Source organism: Heliangelus exortis, chromosome 3 (genome assembly GCF_036169615.1).
Source record: "Heliangelus exortis chromosome 3, bHelExo1.hap1, whole genome shotgun sequence".
Lineage (NCBI taxonomy): Eukaryota > Metazoa > Chordata > Aves > Apodiformes > Trochilidae > Heliangelus > Heliangelus exortis.
This window is the reverse complement of record NC_092424.1, coordinates 86,842,250-86,868,128: the sequence shown is the minus strand read 5'-3', so window position 1 is coordinate 86,868,128 and position 25,879 is coordinate 86,842,250. Positions and strand designations below refer to the sequence as shown.

The 25,879-nt window shown below is 35.2% G+C and overlaps 1 protein-coding gene across 5 annotated transcripts in view; it reads left to right on the top strand.

The window, feature by feature from the left end:
• The window catches only part of ADGRB3 (adhesion G protein-coupled receptor B3), a 434,645-nt gene that overhangs the window by 164,268 nt on the left and 244,498 nt on the right, over window positions 1-25,879 (top strand). For 3 of the 5 annotated variants that reach the window (XM_071741618.1, XM_071741620.1, XM_071741621.1), the window contains exons 3-6: window positions 9,369-9,479; window positions 14,670-14,831; window positions 21,822-21,986; window positions 25,484-25,648. In XM_071741618.1, the coding sequence (XP_071597719.1) occupies window positions 9,369-9,479; window positions 14,670-14,831; window positions 21,822-21,986; window positions 25,484-25,648 (603 nt within the window). The remainder of the gene's footprint in view (window positions 1-9,368; window positions 9,480-14,669; window positions 14,832-21,821; window positions 21,987-25,483; window positions 25,649-25,879) is intronic. The other 2 variants (XM_071741622.1, XM_071741623.1) reach the window with 1 other exon arrangement.

The following is a 25,879-nucleotide window of genomic DNA, read 5'->3' as shown; positions in this document are numbered from 1 at the left end:
TGTCACCATCGTTCTGCCTGATATGAGTATCCATGTCATGTTGACTAGATTGTTTTTTATGCTTTCATATGTTTTATGCTTTCTAATCTAATCAAAGAACTAGACCAGGGGACACTTTGTTATGATTGAGTAGAAATTTCTGTCACAGTTACAGAGCAGTATTTTTAAATGCTATAAATTTTTAAATATTTTAGTATAAATATACATATACTTATTAAAAAAAAAATACAACAAAACAAGTATACCAAAGGCTCTGAGAGTAATCTATGTATTTTGCAGACCTATAGAGCATCATAATTATAGTCTCACTAATTCTAATAGGTACATTTTCTCAACTCAGTGCAGTTCTGGTTTTTCGTGTTTGGAATAGTACATTATGATCAGATAGATGATGCTCATCAAATACATCTGCTCTTAAGTTAATCTTTCTGCTAAAATTTTTATATATTTACATTAGTTATTTGATCTGGTGTTAAGGAGGCTAGAAACGTTGAACCTCTGCTATTCTTCAGTGCTGGCTTCAGAGTGAATTTCCCAAGAGATGGTTGACAAACTGTTCATTGCTTAGCTCAGATCTACAGTTGAACAGTTCATTTACTTTTATAAAGGCATTGCACACACAATACGTGTCAAATAAGCCAACAATGTGGTCCTCTCTGGCACTGTGGGCCATAGAGTTAGAAAGGATGTATTAGCAGCTTGTGGATTATGCAGTAAGAGTGAAGGAGAACACTGACTATTACATGTAGTCTGATACCTGAGTCTTTAAAACCATTCTTTATTTTGTGTGATCTTTTTCCATTAAGGTAGTTCTATTGACTAGATACAGTTGTTTTAAGGCCATGGAACAAAGGCAGAATTTATCAAGAGAGGTAGTTAAAGCCCCATCCCTGGAGATATTCAAGGTGAGGCTCAACAAGGCTCTTAGCAACCTGATCTGGTTGAGGACGTCCCTGGTTACTGCAGAGGGGTTGGACTAGGTGACCTTTAGAACTCCCTTCCAACCCAAACCATTCTATGATTCTATGATTCTATATCACCATAAGAGTTCAGACCTTTTAAGAGGTTCCAAGACCGTTCTGGAATCCATCGCAACACTATACCTGTCAGGGGGTTGTGCTATACATAGATCTTCTAGGCTGAACTGGGTGGAATAGTATGTTTGAAATGGCTTGGATGTGATTTTCAACCTGCCAGTGCTGGTGCTTGCAAGCAGGCTATATAAATCTCAGCTCAGAGTACATCTGTGGTATCGGAAAAGACCTTCTAGATCATGTCCTCAGCTGATAGAATTTGGCCTGGCTGGGTGGAACCAGGCCAGATTACAACAGCCAAGACTCTTCCTTTCCTCTCCTCTCCTCTCCTCTCCTCTCCTCTCCTCTCCTCTCCTCTCCTCTCCTCTCCTCTCCTCTCCTCTCCTCTCCTCTCCTCTCCTCTCCTCTCCTCTCCTCTCCCCTCCTCCCTTCCCCTCCCCTCCTTTGTAGAAACAATTTAGGAGAATTAAACAAGGACAGGAAAATGCTCTTCAAAAGCTATGCAATATCATTTAGCTTTACCTAGAAGCTTTTCCGTTCTAAATAAATGCCCCACATTTAGTTTAACAGTGCTTAGGGAGTAGAGTTTGCAATACATATTATTTAAAACATTGATTCTTTTTCTTTCCTCTCATACAGCTTCAGAATATTTCACAGACTTTAAACCTCCCTATCATAAATTCTTAGATAATCCATCTCAATTATTAATGAATGCTGCAATCATTTAGAAATTATTAGGCAACTGTCTAAAGGAATGTCTGCAGTAAGTAGTTACAAGGCAAGGAAATAGTCTAGATGTCCTTGTGAAACCTGATTTCTACAATTACCCTTACTTACTTTTCAATGTTTCTAGAATAGAAAGAAAATGAAGTTATTTTATTCCAGAATAGCTCAGAAAATTACAGTTTATCCTCAGTCATCTTCTGTTGAGTTGCACAGAGCAATAAAGAGGCACATACTAGCCTGTGTCTAATATTCAGGTAGCTTGCTGCAGTGTTCAGTAAAAAGAGGTTGTTTATATAAAACTGCTACAGTTCTGAAAGAACTGCTGCACTGGCTAGCAGTATCAATAGTTCAATTAAGTGAATATATGAAAAAAAGCAGAATATTTAATGGAGAAATAAAAGAGTATGGAATGTAAAAACCCAATGAAAATACAAAGTATTATTATGATGCTATGATTTAATTTTTTAAAGGCTACACATGAATAAGTCATTAGAGTAGAAACACTAGAATTATGAGAATGCTACAAAAGAATTCATTTAGGGTTTTTCACTTAAAAAGCAAAAATAAATTAAGGTAATCCCCTGTGTTTTCATTCTTTAATGTGTTATTACACCCCTGAATCTCTTGAGAGCAATAGGGAATATGAGGGAATGATACATGGCTAAATTTGGAGAATTTTAATGTTTAACTCGATAATGTAAATTTTCTGTATCAGTTTTGTTCTGTTTATTTGAATACAAGGATTTGGGTATAGATTGTTAGGGAAATATTTGAATGGGAAAAATTTGAACTACAGATCATCTTCTGGATACTGGCCATGATAATTTGCAAAACACATCAGATTTAGTAGAAATATAAATGGGTAAAGTGACAGTTTGGGCTTTCATTCACAGAGCCACACATACATACACACAGAGCCCTTTTACTCTTTGCTTGCTTATAATGCTACAAAGCACATGTGGAAATACTCTATCTGCTGTGGTGACATTTTACATTCATTTTGAACAGGTATGATTCATTTCACTAGATTCTCATGCTCCTGCCTAGGTGTAAGATGATAAGCAATTTGCACCAAGTAAAGCAAGTAATAGAGCTTGCAGTTTCAGCATTCTGTGCACATGCAAAGTGAATAAATATTACGTCTTTATGATATTCTTCACTGTCCAAATCTGTAACCGTGAAGCAATACTTTCAGATCCCACTGAAGATAATAGCAGGTGAAGGGAGTCACTGCAGAGATGCACAGAGAGACAACAGATTCCATTGCCATGAGAAAGTCTATCTCATCAGGATTTGTTCTGTAATTTATATTTTAATTCAGTAATATCTCATTTTTTATGTCAGTAAAAATAGCAGCAAAACTGTTAATCCAAAATGATTTCATAGGAGCAAATGGGTCTCCCTTGAGACAAACACAAACTAATTACCTGTGTACAATATGTTGAGTGTTCAGAATACATAATTATTTTTCATAATTTTCTGAAAGATGAGAATGCACATGTATATGTATTAGTATATATCTGAGTATGAGAGAAGGGAAATCTTGTATCTAATTTACTACAAATGTTAACCTTTTTCTTTTACCTGGAAAATTGCAAGGGTGTACTATAATTAAAAAAAAATTACTTTGTTAGTGCAAATACTATTGCCTTTCATATTTCCACTACTATTAAAATCCTTTCCATGTTTTCATGAGTAACAGGACAGCTTTCAAGACTGTGTTAATGAATACAGCTCAGTTCAGATCTTAATTCACTCCAGTGAAAGAAATTATTTCATTCACTTTGAAACTGGTCAAAGCTCTTCTATACTGTTTTGGGGAGCCAAAAGAGGACTTATTATGGGACCAGGTTCTACATAGGAAGTAAGCAAAGACTTTTTAAAGAACGTTTTCCACATTTCCTAAGAAGAGGTTCCCATGGAAATCTAATTCAGCTAATAGCTATGTCACCATTTTGGCAACTTGCCTGCCTGTTGAAGAAATCTCATTTTAAGGGGTTCCCATAGAAAGCCATAGCTTAAGCCTCTGCTGCAGTGACGATATTCACTGATACCCTGCAGCTCTGTGTCCTGACAATGCAACATTTGAGAACAGGTTCTTCCTTGTGGGTCCTGGGTGCCTTGCTACTTTGAAGCAGGGATGGAGACAGGGAAGGGAATATGCCTGGGATTTTCTCTTTTCTCATGGGGTTTACTGTAAGGGGAAAAAAATTGTAGCTCATGTTTTATTTGGTTCTTTTTTCTTTTTTTCTTTTTTTTTTTTTCTTTTTTTTTTTTTTTTAATCAAGACCTACAGAAGAAGAACTGAAGAAAAAGCAAACAAAAACTCCTCAGTCCTTTGAATGTAATGATTTGTTTTATTTTTTAATATATGGGAGGTAATTTTATCATGAAAAAGAAAGATCCAGCTTTTTGCCAGCTGCACTTCAAAATTGTGCTTGAAGTCAACACACATTCTGCCATCTAGTGACCAGAAGATATTGTACTGACCAGCTGGAATTGTGACAAGAAACCCCAAGTGCTGCTACTACTTCATATTGCACCTGTATCTTTATGGGAGAAACTGTAAAACAGGCTATGAAGACAGGAAATGGTCTGAAAATGGTTTTCAGGGTCCTGAAAATCAGATCTATTGTAGTCAGTATTGAACTATAGTCAGTAGTTCAGTTCCAAAATTAGTGGAAACAGACCGGTTCTTTATATATAGCCCTCTTCTTTCTTCCTTTCCTCCTCTGCACCCCCTTCTTCGCCTTCACCTTGGACAAACATCATCATTTTGCATACTCTCTGTGAAAAACATGGCACAGAGAGAATGTTATGTTACTTAACATGAGACAGTTAATGCACATTCTGGCTACAAGTTGTTTAATATTCATTCTGTAGTCAAGAGTAATTGAAAACACTCATTTGACTGTCTACAGTTCAGGAGTGGGTAGGGTGGTGTGACGTACACTGCTGGAGTGCTGGGGGTGAGAGAAGTAAATGACAGTCTCTTTTGGGAATCAATTGCCTCTTCCTGCTATTAATGTTCCGATCAGCCTCCAGGGAGCTGCCCACCATCTTACCTTCCAGGCAGTTCAGTAGAAGCTGAGGATGCTCAGCAACTCACAGAGGTTGATTTCATTTTACACAGCCTGAAAGAGTAACCCCAAAGGTCTCGGAATCAGTATTTTTAGTTCAACGGTTCATTCATACTGTTGTCACCAATTGTTATGCTGAAAAGGGCTTTTTTTCACAAGTGCCAGTGTGTTTCACATTAGTACTAGTACAATCCATACTAGATGGTAAAACTTTAGCAGATCTATACATATATATTGTGATGTTTCCATGAAATGTGACATAAAAATAAGGGTAAGAGCCAAACCAACATGGTTTATAATGTCAGCTGATGACTAGGATATATATGTAATAGACTTACAAATATTATTAAACAGTCTAGGTATAAAATCCATTTGGCATGTACCTTAATGTTAATGATTATCCGTTTCTAAAAAATCAAGGACTAGCTGCTGGTGAGTAGAACCTTGCAAAGCTGGTATTTCTCTTTTGTGTTACTCAGTCTTCCTACTTTGCATTTTTAAACTGTTAACAGATGTTTTTTCTCTTTGTTCCTACAGAGAGCACATGGCACCTCTCTTCTCTTCTAAAAACGTACACCTACATTGTCCACAAGATCTTAGCTTCTTCTTTAAAAACTAAAAAGGTTACTCAATAGGAATAAAAGATCCCATAACATAACGTAAAAATAAAGGTAAAGCAAATTGGACACAGATAAAAGTTGTAAATAATGCTTAACTATAAACTTGGAATTTCAGAAATCATTGGGCTTTTTTCACTTCTAGAAGGCATGGAACTATATTACATGCTTCAGAGTTATATGTAAAATGAATTGATAAACCACATGCATATTCAGACATAGACATTGCTAAAATACTTTGAAGTATTGATGCATTGTGTACAGCTGAGGATGGAAACAGTACTTATCCCACTGCAGGTACTATGTCCATAGACATGAAAGGACCTCTGACAGCAGGATATATTATTTTATCAGATAATTAACCTCAGATTTTCTACCCTAAATACCCAGAGTATGTTGTAACTGTTTTAAGTCACTGTCTAGTTAAAATGATCCATTCAGGATTCCCCACAACTCTATTTGTTACCTAATTTTGAGGTATTGCTTTGAGTGTTCTTCTCATGCAGATACATTGTAGCATTAACAATGTAATAACAAGTGTTAAACCCTGGCATGCCTCCAGGCCAATCTTAGAGTCACATTGGCAATTTCTGGTTCAGGCCATGTCTCTCTCTGTCCTCTGCTGAAAAGATTCATTGTCCCTTTTTATTTAATGAAACAATCTGATTAATAACAGGGTTTGAGATAAAAGAAGAGAAGGACTGTTGTTGTTTCACCCAAGGTAAATCAAGACATGCATCACCAAAAAATTCAGTTGAGAAAATTATATCCACTGAAATACCTTCTACATTAGAAAATGTATTTTCAGTAGCAAGAACTAGGTAAGAAGAGCGAGAATGATAAAAATTCCTTTACTCAGAATCTCAGTTAAAACATCCAATGTTATATCTGAGACATCAGGTCTTGAATCATTCTTGACCTGGCAGGGCACCTCCATGCCAGATACCATCTAAAGCAAGATGGTCCCTATCACCTTTCCCACACAAGCAGGTCCTTGAAACTATTGTGCCATTTAGTCACACTACAGGCTGGCTTGGGTTAAAATGCTTTCCCAGCCCAGAAAGCATTTAAATACCTTTCTATGAAGTACTAGAAGAAACCAATGTGTAACTGTTCCATCTTCTACTTTTGTTATTTAGCTAAAATCTGAAAACTAAGAAAAGTTTTATTCTCTGCAGGTTATTGCATTGTAAATTATAGCAGTCACTTAAGTAAGGCATTTTATTGTAAAATGCTTAATAAAAAGTCAATACTGTTGAGTGTCTTACATTAAACAAATTTGAGAGCATTGTTTGTACTTATAAGGAGAAACTGGGCACTTCTGATCCCATTACAAAAATGTATTTGACCCTTACTTTTCTTTTCTTATGAGGCCTGAATTTTAACGAGGCCTTAAAGTCCTCACCCACGCCAGTACACTGCATTTCCTGTTACTGCTTTTGTTCTCATGCAACATTTGGTTAAATACTTCAGCTGAGTATGAAAATGAGAGAAGTCTGGTTATTTTTATCTTTGTTATGAAACATTTATCTTTGCTATACATTTAGATATTCGCTATATAAATGCTTAATACATCAAAGGGAGATTAGTTGAAAAGTGCATCTCAAAGACCATCAGCAATAACTGAAATGAATTGAATGAGCAAATTAAAAATGTGTTGTCACTAAGTGGAAAGAAAGAAAAAAAATTCAGGTCATGAATAGATCCTGTATCAATGAGCTGTGTTTTATTTTACTTGGTGATATTCCACATTATGGTAAACCACAATCTAGAAAACTGATCTCCCGGACTTTCCTTTGCCTCTTCACCAGAGGTCTGTGTCCTGCGGGATGCTGCATGTGCCTGTGCCCAGGGTGCTGTGGGACTGGGACTGGAGCATTCACCACCACCCTGTATGCCTTGGGAAAGCCTTGCTCTAGTAAAGGTCTCCCATTATTGCACTCTGTTTGTAATGCAAGAAATAGAACTAAGTCTTCTGTCAGAATGGTGCTGTGTTCTCTAAATTTCCTGACCAGAAGGCAGCACACAGGCAGGAAACACAGAGCAAATGTGCCTTGCTTCCACAGCCTCTTCAGGGGGAAAGCTATGCAAAGTCTTGTCCTTCACCACGCTATTAATTACAGTTTAAATGGTAATCTATGCTGCTCCTTTTAAAAACTGTAAAAGTATCATTCTATCTTAATTTGCATTAGAATATTAATTGTAAAACTTTCACTATAGTAAGAGATTTCCCACAGACTAAAAATCTACCTTAAACTAGAGTAGTTGTAGCAGAGATATATTTAGTATAAAGATATTAACAGTTTTATAACAGAGATATGTATGTATACACATACATGTATGCATTATATAAATGTATGTGCATATATATATGCATATAAATTATCTTTGGCATGTATTTCTCGGATGTTTAAAAGATATTGAAACAATTCTCAAATTATATTTTATTAATTAATTTTTCAAATATTCTCTTTAGAATGCAAACTGTACTGCTGTTCTCAAATGCATAATTAAATTTATATTTTAAATGATGCCATTAATTTTTAATAAAAGAAATATTGATTTGGAGAAATATATTAATAATTTACTAGAAAGTAATAAAGCCACCTCTATCTTCTGACTGACCTCTTAAAATATATATTTGGCTTTTATTGTTTCTTTAAATAGAAATATTTAATTTAACTGGTTTTAATGTTTTGCCAAAACAATGTGTTTGGAAAAGAATATTTATTGGTAGCATTTACATCTTATGTAATGTTTTGCACTTTTTGAGGCAGGAAGGTAAGTTTTTTTATCTTCATGACTTTACAAACTGGGGAGAGTTTTGAATTTTGCATTTGCAAGATAACCTTCCAGCAGAAAGATATTTTTCAATGTTTGTATTTCTAGAGCTTTAGACACCTTCTGCCTCATCAGAAACATCATGTGGCTGTAGTTGAAGCAGTTGCAATGTTAACCTATGGTTCCCAGCACACGCTTCCTAAATTAAGAGTCCCAGCTGAAACTGAGTATGGAGCACCAAGCTGCACACAGCTGTGTGTGCCTGGGAGAGCCAGAGGCAACTGTGGTGAAAGCACAGCTGCCCCCCTCTAAGTGCAAGGATCCCTCCACTTTTCATCACAAAAACAAAACAAAAAAATGGACTGTGAGGTAGAAGGCTAGGAGGTTTGGGCAGGACCACAGAGGGAAAATTACAGCAGTAATAGGATAAAAAAGTGAAATGCTCTTGTCTCCCATGCTCTGAGCCTTTATGTCATTGATTTTTAAGTAGATTTCCCCATTAAAATTAATGGGGATTTCTTCTTAAATACTGAGGGCAAGATATAATCTGTAGTTTTTACAACTGAGAGGCTTCAGAAACAAAGCCATTCACAAGCACTTGTTCTGCTGGATTCAGCCTAAAAATTAAAAAGTTCATTGGCTAAATTATTATTATTTTGCATTTTCGACCATTCCCAAAGATGTCACGTTATCATTGCTGAAGGCTTGGCAGCCTAAAAGATGAGTGCAGAAATAGAAGTCCTCTGGAGGAGCATCAGGCTCTGCTGTAGAACAGCACTGTCACAATCATTTTCTGGTGTGGTTTGCGCTGATTCAAAACACAGGAGTAAAATGTCTGCATTTGAATAACTGTTTTTGTCCCATGTCATACAGCTGATGTATAGTGTGTGTCAATACACTGAATGTTGGTTCATACGATAAAATCATGTTTGAAAATCTGCAGACACATTTTCAGTATTTATTAAAGGCTGAGTATAGCAAAGTTAAGTTGATGTTAACTGCCATGATCACTTGCCTGTCTCTTACCAGCAGCTACCAGGTATGTTTAGGAACATATTGCATGAGACAGTATGTGAACTTTTGAGAAATGTCTACACACAAGCTTTCATAAACCTTTATTCTGTCTTTAGAATTTGGAATGATGGGAGATCATACAATTAAAAGTCAGCGACCTCGATCTGTTCATGAGAAAAGGGTCCCTCAGGAACAAGCTGATGCTGCTAAATTTATGGCACAAACTGGTAATACATCAGTTACATTTTTCTATTTACTGTTGTTAATTTTAGCAAAACCACTGCATGTTTCCATAATCTTTTGCTGCATATTTGTCAGTTTTCTAAGCTGATACTTTTTTTGAATCATTTATTTTTTTGTCACCAGTTAAAGTCCATAAATAAAGTAGCTGAGAATTAGGTAGATCATAGAAAAACAAGTATTGTAATGTCGGTGCTGAATCACTTGGTTTAACCATGAATTTCTTTAGTAGTAAAAACAGTCTCACATATACAAGATGCAGGACAGCTTACTGTGACTTACTAACTTTTTTTCATAGAAGATGTTAACAGAATTTCGTTCTAAATAGACTGAATTCTAATCCCAGCTTTAGGCGTTTATCAAATTAATTAATTACTAGGGTGACTTTAATGTGTGTATATTCAGCATTTACTATCTTAGGCCCAGAACAACGCTCTATTCTCTAGTTTCCAGATTCATAATTGCTAAATGAAATTGGCCATAAGTAGTTTTTAATTGGATGTGCAAATTATTTAACCGTTTTTCATCTAAAACATGTTTTCTAATTTTGTTTAAGCAACTTCATCTTTAGATAAAGACACCAAAATGATATTACAAACCTAGAACTGAAGTAATTAAAAAAAGAAAAAAAAAGAAAAAGAAGAAAAAAAAAAAAGAAAAAAGAAAAAAAAAGAAAACAAAAAAGAGCTTGTTTACCAACAGTTACTACAGTTGCCTTTGAGGTCAAACATGGTGTATTGAATTGAGCTCTCATATGTCAAATCTACTGCCCATTTTGACATCAGTAATGATCTGTGTATCTGTTGGAAAATCTAACTCTTTAAAATATCCCCTATACGTTACATTCCTGTAAGTTACTGCATTGAAAGCCTTGTGCACTGTAATTATTGTATGGATTTGAAACAAGTTATTTGTATTCCATAGTTACTAACGTAGAAAATCTGCCTGCATCAATCATACATGTTGCTTCCAATTTTATATTCACTTTAGTAAAAGAAATATAATGGCTTTTAGTTACATTGCATGTTGACTTCCTTAGTAGTAGGGTACTACTTTTAATAGACTTATGGAATTCAATATATTAAGTAACCTAAATACACTTATAGCTAATCAGTGTAGATCTGTCTGGCAAAGAATTTAGGAAGGGAAAAATGTCTGTTTCCCTTGTATTAATCTATAGGACTACTTCTGTGGCTAACTCCCAGTTCATACTACTGTAAAGAAAGGTAGTGGAAGAAGAGGCCTAGAACCCTCTTGGTATCCATGCAGTTTTTCTTTAGGCAAGTAGAACTTGTTACTTACATACCTAGCTCAGACTTATAATGTTAGTTGCTTACTACATAGAATAACACCTTTGCTTCTATGCTGCTTCTGAATTCATACAATTATTCCAAAACATAGGTAAAATGATCTGCTTTATTTCCTCATATAAATCCCTAAAACTTTCATATTTTCAGGTAAAACTTGTATTTGATAACTGCTAGTCATGCCTTGCAGTGCTCATATTATGCGTGTTAGAGAACTGCGTTATAACGCAGCAATTCTACCATCACCTCTTGATAGATTGTGTGAGTGGAGTGGGAGATGAACCTTCAAAATTAGACAGGCTTGATTTTCAAAGTCCTGTTCTGAAAGCATGTGAGATGTATCAGCAGAGCATATAAATTTACATGCTCAAATTCTAGGAGATCTCTGCCTTACAAATTTTAGGTAAACACATTTTAAGTAATATTGTGGTATTTTTGGACATACGTACTAATTTTCATATCTTCATTTTGATTTTCCTTTTTAGTGATCATTACATATTTTCTTCACCTTAATGCATTCATTTTCGTGTGATTATTGTGCTAGCTTCTTAAAGTGATTCATAAGGTGTTTTTTTTTTTCTAAAACATCTATCTCATTAATTTATCCATGTACTAAGAAGACTAATATCCTTTAAATAAATGGATACTGAGTTCATGAGGTTTCCTATATTTTAAGCCTGTTTAATATTTTACTCTGTGTAATAATAAAACATGCAAAAGTACAACAAAATGTTTGTGGTTTAAAAAGTCAGAGAGACAGGAATAGAGAATAACCCTGGAAAAGATTTATGAAAAGTATTTTGTACTGTTAGAATAACAGACTTAATTTGCAGAATTTTGTTGGGAAAGTTAGAGAATTAAATTTTTTTTTTTTTTTTTAAATGTATTTTCCTGTTTGTGAGTTTGAGGCAGTAAAATGTTTCATTTAAGAAAAATACTGTGTGAATAATTTATTGTCCTATATTTGTCATTTTATGTGCTTGGGCTGATCCTTCCCTTAGGTGTTAAAGGATTTAGAGAATATAATGCAGGTAAGTGTTACACAGATCAATGAGGCCCTCCATACAGTAAGTTATGTTTCCTCTTACATGTTGAGCAGCAGGGGGGAATTAGGACTTCATAACCTGCGAGTAGCTAATTTGAGATTTTAGGTTTATTACAACAGATGTAGAAATTTAGGAGTTCTCCAGCAACCCAAAACTAGAAGGCAAATAAAAAGTAGCCAATTTTAAACTAGGAAAGAAAAATATGGAAAACAGAAAAGAACAAAAGATGTGTTTGCAGATTATGTAGGCAATATAGGTGTATTCTAGGAAAAAAGTATTTATTATACTTAAAAATGGCTAATTACATGATGTTTTTAAAGGTGTTTCCCTCCTTTAAAATATTTTAAAATAAGTAACAATTATGCTCACAGCAGTACTCTGAAAAATTATAAATTATATAAAATCATAATGAATTGTGCAAAAGGAAGCAAAATAATTGGTGACATAAATATGTTGTTTATCTTGTATGATTTCACTCTTATTGCACAATACATCATGCTACTGCAGAGGATTTTCTTCAGGAAATGTTTAAACATTCTATCCCTTTACATATGTCAAAGTACATTGCTGCATTATGCCTTCTGTGAATGGGCAGTACATATATGCTCAGAACTTTTTAAAACAAATACTTATTTTGAAATTCACTTCATACAATCACACTTCTTAGTAACATGCTACTACTACTTTTCATTGTGTTCCACGAGGGTTAAGAGCAACTTCTTATCACTTTAAATTATCTGAAATTTTAATTTTTAATACTTAATTTCTGAATTTTTAAGGTCTGCACTGGCACCATCTCTATGTTTGGCACCATCTCTATGTTGGATAATGGATAATTTACATGAGTGTTTTACATAGTGAGGAACCTCTTGAGAAACAGCTTTGACTACTGGTGTTTGACCTCTCATCTAATCCATTTTATCCAAGGCAAAGTAAAACTTTAAACCTGTAGGAAAAGAGAAAAAAAAATTAGCCTAGAAACCTGAAGTAATACAACTAGTTTTACCATGTTCATACGCCTTATAGTACACAATGTAGAATTAGTCTACCTAGATACTAGATATATTTACCATGTTATAGCATCTAAACTGAATCCAAGACATGTAACAACCTAATCAAAATGCCAAATTCATATCAGAAAAAAATATTAAAACTATAATCAGTGATTAAATTTCTCCGTTTTTTCACCCAACAAATAGAGAAAATTACTACAAAAGTCACTTTGGTGATAAAAAACTTTGTATGTAAAAAAATCCCATCATTTTGTCCTTGTCCACAGAAACTGGATATAATTTTGTGAAAAGCAGAGGGATTTGTATGCTAAACATTGTCACATTACTGAATAAGGAACACATTGCTTTTTAAAGCATTTAATAGCTTTAGAGTTGCTTCTTAGGGGACTAGCAGCAACAACCATCTTGCAGAGGTTTCATGCTTGGCCTCTAGAAACATGAAAAAAAAAACAGCTTGGACAGATACTTTTTACAAAAGCACAGTATCATCATTTACTGTGTTCCTGTAAGATAGCACTAGGGTCTTCTTGGTTTGCAGACATTCCCTTGATTGGGACGAAAATAAAATACAAAAAAATAAATATCAAAGTACCAAAATATATCAAAATCGCAACTCTGGAAAAGCAGAGATATTGAGTAACTGAATTTTTCAGCAAGCTGTTCAAGACTGAAGGTTGTATCATGGCACTGATATTAAAGCAAAAAAAACCAACATTTGTTTCAAAAAGGACTTAGGTTGAAAAACCAAGAGGATAAGAGATGCTTCAGCATGATATTTTATACTGATTTTTAATGGAAGAAGGTGAACATGAATCTACAATTATTTACTCAAGTTGTCAAGTGAGGTATGTTCACATTATTTTTGCATATGCTTTCTGAGAATACTCAAGGGATACAGTTCTCTGAACTTGAATGCCTTTGGGAAAGAAATTCCAGAATTCTGAGTATGGCTGTTCGCAGAAACTATATTTAAACAACCTTTCTTGAACATCCATGCAAGAAGATTTTATGAAGTGCTTGCTATCAAAAAATAGGAATAGCTCTCAAAAATAAAAAAAGAATTAATCTGTTCAAAGGTAAGGTATTTATGTATCACATCTGATGATTTTGAACATAGTGGTGTGTAGTATAATAGCAATGAAGTCCAGTGCATCCAAGAATTTAGCACACTTGTAGGTCAAAAGCAAGGAGCAGATATATGCAGTAAAGAAGCAAACCAAAGTTCCCACCCTATTGTTCAGGTTATAATTTGATAAGTAAAGGTCTTTTCTTTGCCAGTGAATGTCTCTCAATGCTAGATGACTCTCCTTAGCTAGAAGAACAGATTAGGAGGTTTGCTTGCTTGTTTGTTTTTTTAATAAGAGCTGCAATACTGGTAGAGTTCTTTATTACCTAGCCTCCATTCTGGAGTCTTAAGAATAAATATCAAAGGTAAAATCTCTGTTATTGTATGAAAAGAGTTTTGTATGTTTTTTTTAGCATCTTGAGGGCAGTGTTGTTCCTAAAATGTTTAAGGGCAGTAGTTTTCAGAAAGATTTAAAAGATGCAAAGCAATCAAAGTGTTTCCCTCTGACAGGCGTTATGTGACTGCAGCTTTGTAGGTGTCTTTATTTTCTATTCATTGCACATTTTCACAGCTGCTTTACTTCATGAATTTTTAATTTTTTTTTTTTTTTTTTTTTTTTGGTGTGGTATTTTTTCTTTGAGTTGATTTATGAGAGCAGACAATAATAAGCTTCAGAAAAAAAAAAAAAAAACAACTCGTTAATACTTATGTCTATATTCATGTTTGTTTGTTGTCTTGAATACAGGTGAATCTGGTGTTGAAGAGTGGGCCCAGTGGAGTACCTGTTCAGTTACTTGTGGTCAAGGGTCGCAGGTGCGAACCAGAACTTGTGTATCACCTTACGGGACACACTGCAGCGGCCCTTTAAGAGAATCAAGGGTTTGCAATAACACTGCCCTCTGTCCAGGTAGTGTTAGCAGCCAATAAATAAAATTGTGGATGTTTTTGAACTGTATAATGATAAGAATTTGAAATTATATATTTTATTAATTTAACATGAATTTCATAAGGGTATGAAAATTAGAGCAGAGAAGTGTAACTATTATTCTGTGAAAGTTTGTCATGCAGATTGTTGTTTTTGCTTTCAGAACAGTCAAGATGTGGAAGAAGAGTCCCCTTTTTTTTTTTTTTTTCTGACAGTTTCAGGCTTTTTAAAAAAGTCAGTATTCTTTGATTTTCACTCAGAAAATAAGAGTGTAAAATACACACTAGGGAAGAAATCCATCTCATCAATACATTAAGAAGCAGGGACTGATTAACAGGATAGGTTAAGTTATATATATTATTCCACACTGCAGTTGTTTCCCAATTCAGAATACAGCCTTCTAGGCAAAGGGCCAGACAATGTTCTCTGCACAGTAATCTCTTCATGGGCTTCCTTTACATTGTTCTGGGAAGAAAGGGCAACAGCTACCCATCAAAGGAAGAAAGATCAGGCTAAATCAGCTCTTTTACATCTGACAAAGTAAAGGTCATCAGTATCTTGCATCTCAGTTTTCATTCACCTTTTCCTGCAGAAATCTGGATATAGTTGGAGTTCAGCAGTAGTTACACACTAAGGAGAAAAGACAGGCTGGTTTGAGTTAGTCGCTGGAAGGGCCCATCTCATTTCTTCAGACTTTACCTTTACATCTGGTTAATCTGGGATGGAAAGTGAAAGGGAAGGCATATGCCCCATAACTATGTCCATTTTCCTTTGCTGTGTCTGAAACATAAAAAAAAATATGCCTCAGATATAATAGTTCCTTCAGATGTAGCATTTGTTCCCAAGAATTGGTGAGCCATCTTCAGCTTCTGGGGAAGCCCACTCCACTCTTGAGGTAAATTAAAATGTCATACACAATCCCCTGGGCTTTATCTCAGTGAGATAAGCTCTCAGTGAGTAATAAAATGAAGAATCAAACTCTTACATTATTACTGTGTGTAATATGCATTTAGGGAACCTCTGTAATGCAAAGCAAAAGGTTTTCTCTTGATAAACCATCACTGTAATAAGAACTGTTAGCAGCACCTAATGCTTTTTAACTGTGCTTTGGGTGAGCATTTCATATGGGATTTTCTAATATTTCAAGGTAGAAAACCCCACTCAGTGCTTAGTTTGATGACTTGAAGTGTTTCCATTCAAAAATGGCAACTATTTCTGAAAAGGTTAGGCTAGCTTATATTCTGCTGGAGATAGGATAAATTCCAAAAGAACTCCCAACTCAAAAGTCTAAAAATAAGTGAAAAAAAGAGAACTATAAAAGTAAATAAGAAACCTTCCAAACAATCAAAGATAAAAATTCCTTTGAACCTGCATGAAATACGAGCATGAAAACATACAGTCCAGAACTCACAATGAGATGAAGTTCTGTCTGGTTTTTTTCTCATTTTCTATTACCTAAGTGGAGGCAAGACATTTAAATCACCTTGTTTTACAGAATTTTATCCTCTTTCTCTCCAGTAAGAAATGAAAGCAAATAAACAAAATCATGTAAAGCAAAAACCAGGGTAATTAATTTTCTGTCAAAGTGAAACTGGAAAAAAGCTAATTCTCAAAAATCACTTTGTCTTGCAAATTTCTAACAATACACACACAAAAAGACTGCTCAATCTTTCTTGGGTCACAAAGGAGTTCTTCCCTCACACATGAATTCCCACTTTAGTGTACAGCTTTCATTTCCAGATACCTGGTATGAGCAGTGGCTACCAGTTGTCACTGGCTGGTAGAGATACTGCTAAGATATTTTCCTTTTCAGATCATCACAGCTGGTTCTGATAACCTTTATGTATCTTGATGTACCTTTCCTTAGAAAAAAATGGTCTTCTTGGCTTAATCTTGCACGCTGTTTCACACAGTTGCAATAACCTATTAATATATTTAATAATTAATAATTTATGTTAATCTCTGCCTGGCTATAGAGTTATTACTGTGTGACAGTGTGCAAGATGGCAACTTAGAAATGTTTTTTTCCTAGTCACAGCTGCATTAATTTTTCAAACATTCCTTTAAGTATTAGCCTAGTTATCCTCTGTCATTATATTATGCATCCTGACTCAGAGCTGGATAGTTCAGGATTATCCCTGGTCCCTGCATAATAAAAGGCACAATTTGTACACTGGTATAACTAAAGCAGATATTTGAGAAAGAAATCCAAACATATGCATACATAGGTACCTGTATGACTCATTCCACAGTTTCTGAACTCTGTTAACAAAGTAAGATTTTGTATCATGGAGTATAAACTGGAAGCAATAAGCACACAAATAGGCTACTGGTGGTCTTTCCTTGTAACCCACGACTACCACATCAGCTAGGGCATATTCATTATTTGCTTACTTGATTAATAAAAGGAGGAGGTCCGGGTGGTCAGGGCATGTTTTTAGAGCCATAATAATGGACCCTATTCAAAAAGTTGTCCCTTCAAAAGACAAATACTATGCATATTGGCCTAGTAGCCAATGCTTCAGGAATGTATCCACAAGCTTCACAGGAACACGCTAAACTTGTAAATATTAATGCAAGACTTCAAGAGTATTTTCATCTATTACTTTCATAGGCTCTCTAGAGATACTCACTGGGATGCTAGGGAATACATCCATTTTTATCTCACTGTCCTGGAAAATTGTGAAAGTGAGATTCACCAGCTTCATCAGGATAGATAGAGATGTATGTATTAGTATTGAAATAAAACCTTAAATTTCAAAATAGTACTTCTGATAATTCAAATAAAATAATGAAGGAACCAGTATTTAATTTTTTTTTCTTTACATTTTTTCTGGGTCAATAGTATTTCAGGAGCAGGGGGAGTCCTTTACATAATTCATTCTGTCTTGGTATCAGGAGCCTTCCAGAAAAGTGCAGCAGAGTAGGCACAAAGCAGTTCAGGTAGCCATAGGTCAGGTAACCATTTTTGTTGCTTTGTGAATAAGGACATCTTACACAGCTAAAGTTTAAGGAGAAATAACATGGAATTTCCATTCCTGGAGATTATGTAAATTAGTTTTTATTTCTCCTTCTCCATTGTCTTTAACAACTTTTACCACAAAATTTAGTTGAAGCTTGGCATTTTCAGGATTGGCAGGAACAAGAACACCCTCAAACATTTCAAACATTTATACACTCAAAAGCTGCATTTTGGCTGGTGTGATATGCTGGTGTGATAGTCTTCTTTACTAATTTCTTTTTTTTAAATTATTTTCTTAAGTCTCGTGTCAATTAAATTTAGAGGTATTGCTGGAACATTGCACATTTTGATGTGCCTGCATGGTACTCTAAAAAAAAACCTTACAGATAAATTAGCCCTACCCTATTAATTCCTGTAGCTTTCTTCTTAGTAATCTATGCTCTAGAAGTTCAGGCCTTCTGAGTTTACTTATGTAAACTTTCTGAGTTTCCCTATGAAACAAGGAAAGATATTTTACTGGACAATTTAAACTATACTAAAGGAAACTATAGCACTTAAGAGAGTTTAACTTTGCGCATACAAAGCCTCTAATTTAATTTTAAAAATTCCTTTAATATGGCATCTGTTTAGATGCAGTTATTCCATCATATTAACCTATGATGCCACTCACAGTAAAATATCAGTGACCATAATAGCATTCCAATATCTGTTCAGTATAAAGGTGAACAAATCAAAATCATTTAAACATTAACAAAAATATCCAAAAATATGCTTGTAGGATGAAGGCCAGCATGGTCTCATGCCTCCTCCCACTTCACAGCAGTTGCATATTGTGAACACTGTGGGTGTTCACTTCAACATGATTAGGTTCACTGAGTGGCAGAGAGAAGGAAAGGATGCTCTACAGTAATCCACACTCGTTGTGCTAGCAATGTTTTTGACAGATAAGTTGGCAATAATCTGAATATTTTTGTCCCAAATAATGAATCGTGCATCTGAAACTGTTCTACAGTTTCAGCAACTCCTCTGTGGGCCAGTTCTCCATCTGGTATAATTTGGCATAGCTCATCTGGATATAATTTCTCAGATGTTTTAGGGTTTTTTTGCATTTAGAAAATGGTATTAAAGAAAGAAAATGTAAACAAAATATCAGAAAAATATTTTAAGAATTTTTAAATTAGGATATTCTTTGAAAGCTGGTCTGGATAACACTGGACACTTCTCTGATGCATTCAGCGGAATAATTCTACTTGAGATTTTTTTGCTGATGTTGGTTGTTTTCTCAGTGTTAGGCATTTAACATCCTTGACTGTATTAGATATCTACTACTTTCAGATATACAATGCCATAAATGCAAAAAAGCACTGTGATTTTTTTTCTTAATGAGCTAAGATTTGTCATGGGAGGTGTTTTGGACACAGCTTTAAACCACAGACAGAGGCTGCTGTAAGTTCACGTTCCTCTGAAGTGAAACATTTTCTTTTAACTTATGCTCACATAAACTAAAAATCACAAAAGTGTTATTCTATGTTGCTGCTACCATGCAGTCAGTCTTGCCAGAAGAGATACACAACTTTTTGGATCAAGACAGTATATCTAAAGAGCCCCTCAGCACATAATTTTATCATTTTTAAAGGAAGATAGCTAACTTACAACATTTTAACAGCATCAAAGCAAAACTCCAAATTAAGCAATAGGCTTAAATTTAAATATCCTGTCAAGACCGTTCTAATTTATTATTTTGTACAAAATGATTTTTCTAATTTGGTTTAGTTATTATTTTCTATGTTTTGTACTTTTTGAAATTTGTTTTGCACCTGAGCATTCCAATCAACCATTGTGTAGGCAGGAGATGAAATTACACTGTTGTTGCTAATGGCTGCTGTTTGGTATCTGAGCTGACAAATTGTTTTCTCATTAATTTTTCTTATATGATAAATTTCTAGTCTTAAGAGATATGTCTCTGTTCAGAATCTAATACTTTGCCAGTGAAAAAACACTTCTTCAGCTCATATGACTGGATCAGAGCAGCTAAGTATATAGTACCTGTTGAGGAAAAAATTTCACGTAAGGGATCACTTAACTAGTTTTAGAAGAGTTAGGTTTCCTGCTTTTGGCCAAAATGTCACATTTATTCAAGATTTCTAAAATAACTAGGCTAAAAGCTGTCATTCTAGCATTAATTTGAAATGTTCCCAAGGACTGTTTTTTTGATAATATAATGCAGATTGATGTGATATTTAGAATAATTTCAATACAGCTAACCATGTAGGGTATTGAATAATTATTGTGCTTTTTGACTACTCGTGTGTAAGCAACTAAAAAGCCTTTCACCAACTGAACCATTATCCAGTGGGTTAAAATCTTCCCTGAATGTAACTTGATGTTTTCTGTCAGGTACAGTTTCTCAGAAGTTAGGTAATGTTCTTTTTACCTCAAAATATCATCTGAAGTGACAGTTTTCCTTACTTTTAATGAAGTGCAATAGAACTTATGTACATGCAGAATATCTCTTGATCTTTCTGATGATATTGTGATCATATGTCAGAGAGCAGAATCTTCTTCCAACAGAGCGGATGTTGGAATTTCACCTCAGGAAATATTATTTTGATCCCTACAAGAAGAGGGTTTTATTTGTAGAAACTGGACAGGTAATATATGTCTTTACAGCAAAGGAAGTTCTTTTAGAACATGAGTTCTCTGACAATGATAAAAAAAAAAAATGGAGGACAAACCAGAAAATCTGTTTCTTCTTTAATTTGGTGAACCATTACCAATGGTACACTAAGATGATGAACACTATTTCACCCTCCAGTCCCTCTTCAGAGTTGAAGAAACACAGTGTTATATGATCCTGAATGTGATGCTCAGTCTGGGTACTAAGTCTCTGGATTTTTCTAAGTGCCTAACATTACAACAGTTCTCATTACTACATTCCTGTTCTCTCATATCCTAATTTAAAGTGGTGCAACTGCTTTTATTTAAGCAGAAGAAAAGTAACTTAAGTTTGTTTTGCAATATTTTTCAATTTATAAAGAACTATTTTACTGATGCATATATAGAATTGTCTTACTGGTACATGCTTAACTATAATATATTACAAGTTTCTGAAAATTTTACTCTAATTGTTTCTGAAAAGGGAATTCATATGGTAAATACGCTCATACAGATACTTTACATTAGTTTCTCCTACAGTGGAAACATTTTGAGGTGGAAAAAGAAGCATCTTCTATGATTCCTTATGTTTATTTTATAAAATACTTGTAAAAAATATTGGTATGTGTTTGCAGTTTATTGTGTACTTTGAAGGTGTTTGAAGTATGCTGAGTGAACTTTTTTTTATGATAGCCATGCATGTATTACTGTGTATATTGAAACGATGAATGTGTTCATGCAAGGAAATGGTGCAAATTTCTTTTGCTTACATGGTCTTGGAATTTTTGAGGAAGATAATCAAGCACGTGTGCTGCCATGTTTCCACCAGAATATAAACAAGGGAAACAATTGTGAGATTACAGCCAATATTTATGATGGTGACACAGTAAGAAGTTATTGCATTTATTCCTATATTTTCAAGTGAAAGCTTAATTTTTATCGCTTCAGGTTTTTGGAGTTGCCTTGAGACATAAACTGTGTGCCCGATTTTAACAAAGACTGGTCTCTTGAACCTTGGGCTATTAAACACATCTCAAGTGATGAACCAACAATATAACTAACTTTTGAAAAGCGAAGCCATCTTTCTTAAAAGAATGAAAGAATATTCAGAGATTATTTTAAAGTTTAGAGAAAATGGTTCAGAGTTAAATGTAATTCAGAGAAAATACACTTTTTGAATAGAAATCAATTAAATTTATAGAGTATGTATTTGCTGATGCTAAAGGTTGCCTATGTACCGTTTTCTTTTAAGTTGGCAAAATAGTTCCCTTTTGAAATACTGATCTTGTTTATTTTTAAATCTTTCTGTTACTTGTATGTCTGTTTCTGTTTAAAATCTGTTTGGTTTGTTGCAGTACATGGCGTTTGGGAGGAATGGTCGCCTTGGAGTTTGTGTTCCTTCACATGTGGTCGAGGCCAAAGAACTAGGACGAGGTCATGTATACCTCCTCAGTATGGGGGAAGATCATGTGATGGACCTGAAACACAACATAAACCTTGCAATATTGCACTCTGCCCTGGTGAGCGTATATGACAACTATCTGCTTTGTTGCTTTGTTACACTGCCTTTGATGTGGGTTGTTTGTGATTGGGTTTTTTACTCCCCTGCGTACACAGAAAATAATACTGTGCAAAGTAAGTAGAAGGGGTAGTGTTGTTCATAATTCTGACTGCAGTGATTAAATATAATAAGGAGGCGAGTGTTGGATATGCTAGATGAGCAGACAGTTCTCAATGTCTTCAAGATTCTCTGTAAACCATGGTATGTCATGTAGGAAAATGTGATTCACAATGGTTCTTGGAGAAATAAAATGCAAGCACCTTTCTCAGTGTGGCTTAAAGGGAGACACTCCAAGACTACACAGTCTGTGTCCAAGATTTTTTGTTTGAATTATGTTTGCTAGGTTCACTGTAATGATTTTATCATCATAAACCAAACATATTTGAGAAACAGTAAGTTATTATTAATTTATGCAAAATGGATACTATTTACATGTGCGCAGAGAGAAAGACTGACACATTCTGGGGCATTATTTGAATCCCAGTTAATCCCTTTCTGAGTTAGTTGCTAAACCACATCCACTATCCCTAACCTATTAAGTAATGTGTGGGCTTGGTGTTAAATCTTCCATCCACTGAAACTGAAATGAATTCCAGAAAATCATATGTTCCTTCCAAAGTGATTTTAAATTTTTGTCTGTGGGTTATGATTTTGACCACAATTTTCAGTATGTGTGTAAATATATGTATGTAAATATATGTATGTGTGTGTATATGTATACACATGTGTATATGAGTGTGTGCATACATATATATATGTGTATATATATATGTGAGTTCAATACTATATATAATATTAAACATATAATAATTGAACTCACTGTAATACGTATCAAAAGGTGTCAGATAGAGGCAAGCCAAGAAATTTCTTTCATGAGTTCTCTCTAACAATGTGAAGGTTGCCCTTTCAGTGGACATGTTGAATATCCACAGTTCACAACACTGCTGCAATAGCTTCTCCATGACCAGAGGCCATGACCTCCTCCTGAAAAGGGTTGGTGGAGAATTGATTAGCAAATGGTTGTTTGATGATCTGAAAACAGAGAAGAAAGGTTTAAATGGAACTCCACGCTTCACTGAAAACTAAATTTCTTAGATTTTTATTGAACCCGAACTTTGTTTTATTTCTGGTCAGCAAAACATATTCCAACTTCAGGACAAAATTTATGGAAAAGTTTTAGTCTTGAATGCAAATGCAAAAATTTTGATTTAATCCAGTTTCTGGCCAAGTTGGCAGCTGTGCAATTTTACATGTGCCTACACAAAAGTAATTAACATGCTATATGAGTTTGAAGTAGAGTTGACAACAAGAGAAATGACAAATAAAAATAGCAGAGCAGAAATTAATGCATTCAGTTCACTTCAGGATTGCAAAGAAATACATGAGATATTATGCCTAATCTGTCAAAATGAGCAGTTGTTTGAGAATTCTAGATTTTGAACACTCATCTGTATCTGAATGGCTTTCACCAGAGGAAGATATATAGTATAGATATATACAGTTCAAAGTAACAGCTAAAATCGTTGCTGAACATTAAGATTTTCTGTAATTTTAATGTTCAATTTTATAAGGCAATCTTCATGCTGAATTCTTTAGTCTTTTAATGTTATTTCTGAAATAGAAAACTAGCATGCTATTTGGTCCTAAAGATAAAGAAGGGAGATATATGAAATATAGATGAGAAGCCATGGAATGAGTTTTCTCCAAAGACAGTACAATAATTGATTCGATCTTTCCTGCCCTAAATAATACTGTATAGCAATGAATAAAACTGAAGAGGATGCATTGAAATGTAATTTCCATAATGTTTTCCTCTTCACATAAAGCCTTTATGATTAATGAGTGCAACTAGCTTCCATGTTTGGAAAGATTTCCATTTTTTGCTGAATAAATTATCAGGGTGCAGCTTCATAGCTTGAGAGGCATCTGCATTGAGAAGTGATTCAGAACCAGGCATTACATAGAATATTTAATATAGAACTCTAGGGGAAAACCTCTAAAACTTTCTTCCTTTAATTCACTGGCTGATGACATCCTGGGCATGAGAGATATGGATAATATCTTTGAACTGTGAGAAGTGTTCTGCAGTTACTGTCAGGCAGCAGTAAAATAATTCGCATCTGTGTTTCACTGATGGTGGTGCACCCATACAGATACAGTATGTTAAATCATGAACTTAAGGATTCTGCTTCCTGTTTTAATTATTAACACCACCAACTTAGAAAGCTGCTATGCCAACCCTCCTTTAGAAGAATCCTGAAATCAGGCAGTCAAGGGTGCCAAGTCAAGTTACTAGTTTTCAGCAGTGGTGCTTTTTTGGCAGTAGTAGTTATAAAACCAGGTTTTAAAGGAAGATTATTAATAAAAATTGTATTGCAACCTACATTTTGAGTTTATACTGGGTAACTGCAGGTACACAGAGGAACTGATGATTGCTGAAGCCTGTGGGAATGCAGGATTCTGTATTACCTCAATCAATAATAACACACTTCATAAAGCTTGCTCATTTTCAAAAATACCGCCTAGTCCTATTATCTATTATAGACCATATAATTTTTCACTTGTATGGAAACTGAATTGGTTTTTATTTGTTTGTTTGTTTGTTTTTTAATATTTTCATTTGCCTCAAGAGGCTCTCTGGCATATGAAATTAAAAATAACAGTCCTAAACCTTTACTTATGGGGATATTAATCTAAGCTCAAATGTACAGGCTAACACAAAACAATAAATACAGAACTAGTCTGTTTAAAAAGTCAAGTTGACAGATTCAGAAAAAATACTGAGCAACATGCAAACACAGAAGCAGATCTGAGGAGAAAGGCCATTTCTGCCCTCCTACATTTTATCTTAAAAGAATGTTGAAGAACTGGGATCTTTTAACTTACTGGGAAGATGAATGATTAAAGTTTACTCAGCATTATAAGTACAGAGAACAGACACTGTATGTGAGGTGAAGCGGTAACAACTCCTGTTTTCCTTTTCCTATTCAACTAAAGAGACCTAATTTCAGGACCAATGATCTCATAAACTGACCCATCTGTGTGATTGATGCAGCTGTAATAAATCACTTTGAAGGTCCCAGAGTCTAATGATACAAAATTGGCCTATACTTTTGCCTAAAAAGGCAAGACTTGTCTTTTTGACTTTTCGAACTGAATGGTATGTAAGCACAACCATAATTTATCCTTTGTTAGATCAGTGTACAGTTAGGGGAGATGAAACAACGTTTATTTGAAAAAGGAAGAGGAAAGCACTTTTTAATTATTTTGTAGTAGCTCATAATGGAGGTTTCTGTGTTTGATTGCTGATAGAAGTCAGGTGTCTTCAGGGTACAGTCCCAGGGCCTGCATTCCAGCCTAAGTTAAGCCCCCGTAGCCTAGAAGGAAGCCTGGAGGCTCTGCCCGGCTCCAGTGGTAATTCTGATGTGTCCCTCTCTTTTGTGCCTGCCGTGGCAGTCGACGGACAGTGGCAGGAGTGGAGCTCGTGGAGCCAGTGCTCGGTGACCTGCTCCAATGGCACCCAGCAGCGGAGCCGGCAGTGCACGGCAGCGGCCCACGGCGGCTCCGAGTGCAGAGGGCCATGGGCCGAGAGCCGGGAATGTTATAACCCCGAGTGCACCGGTGAGTACGGAAGGGCGCTGGGAGCGGGAGCTCTGCCTCTCCTGCTCAGGAGAGGCTCGGTCTTGATGGGGTTCCTCAGAGCTGGGAAATGGCGGGGACACTGGCAGGCTCTGAGGCAATTGCGGACTACACATGGACGGACAGGTCAGCCGCCCCCAGAGCAAGGGGCCTTGCAAGTTTTTGTTTGGTGAGCTGTCGTCTGGAGATAAAAAGCTAAAAATACACCTGGCA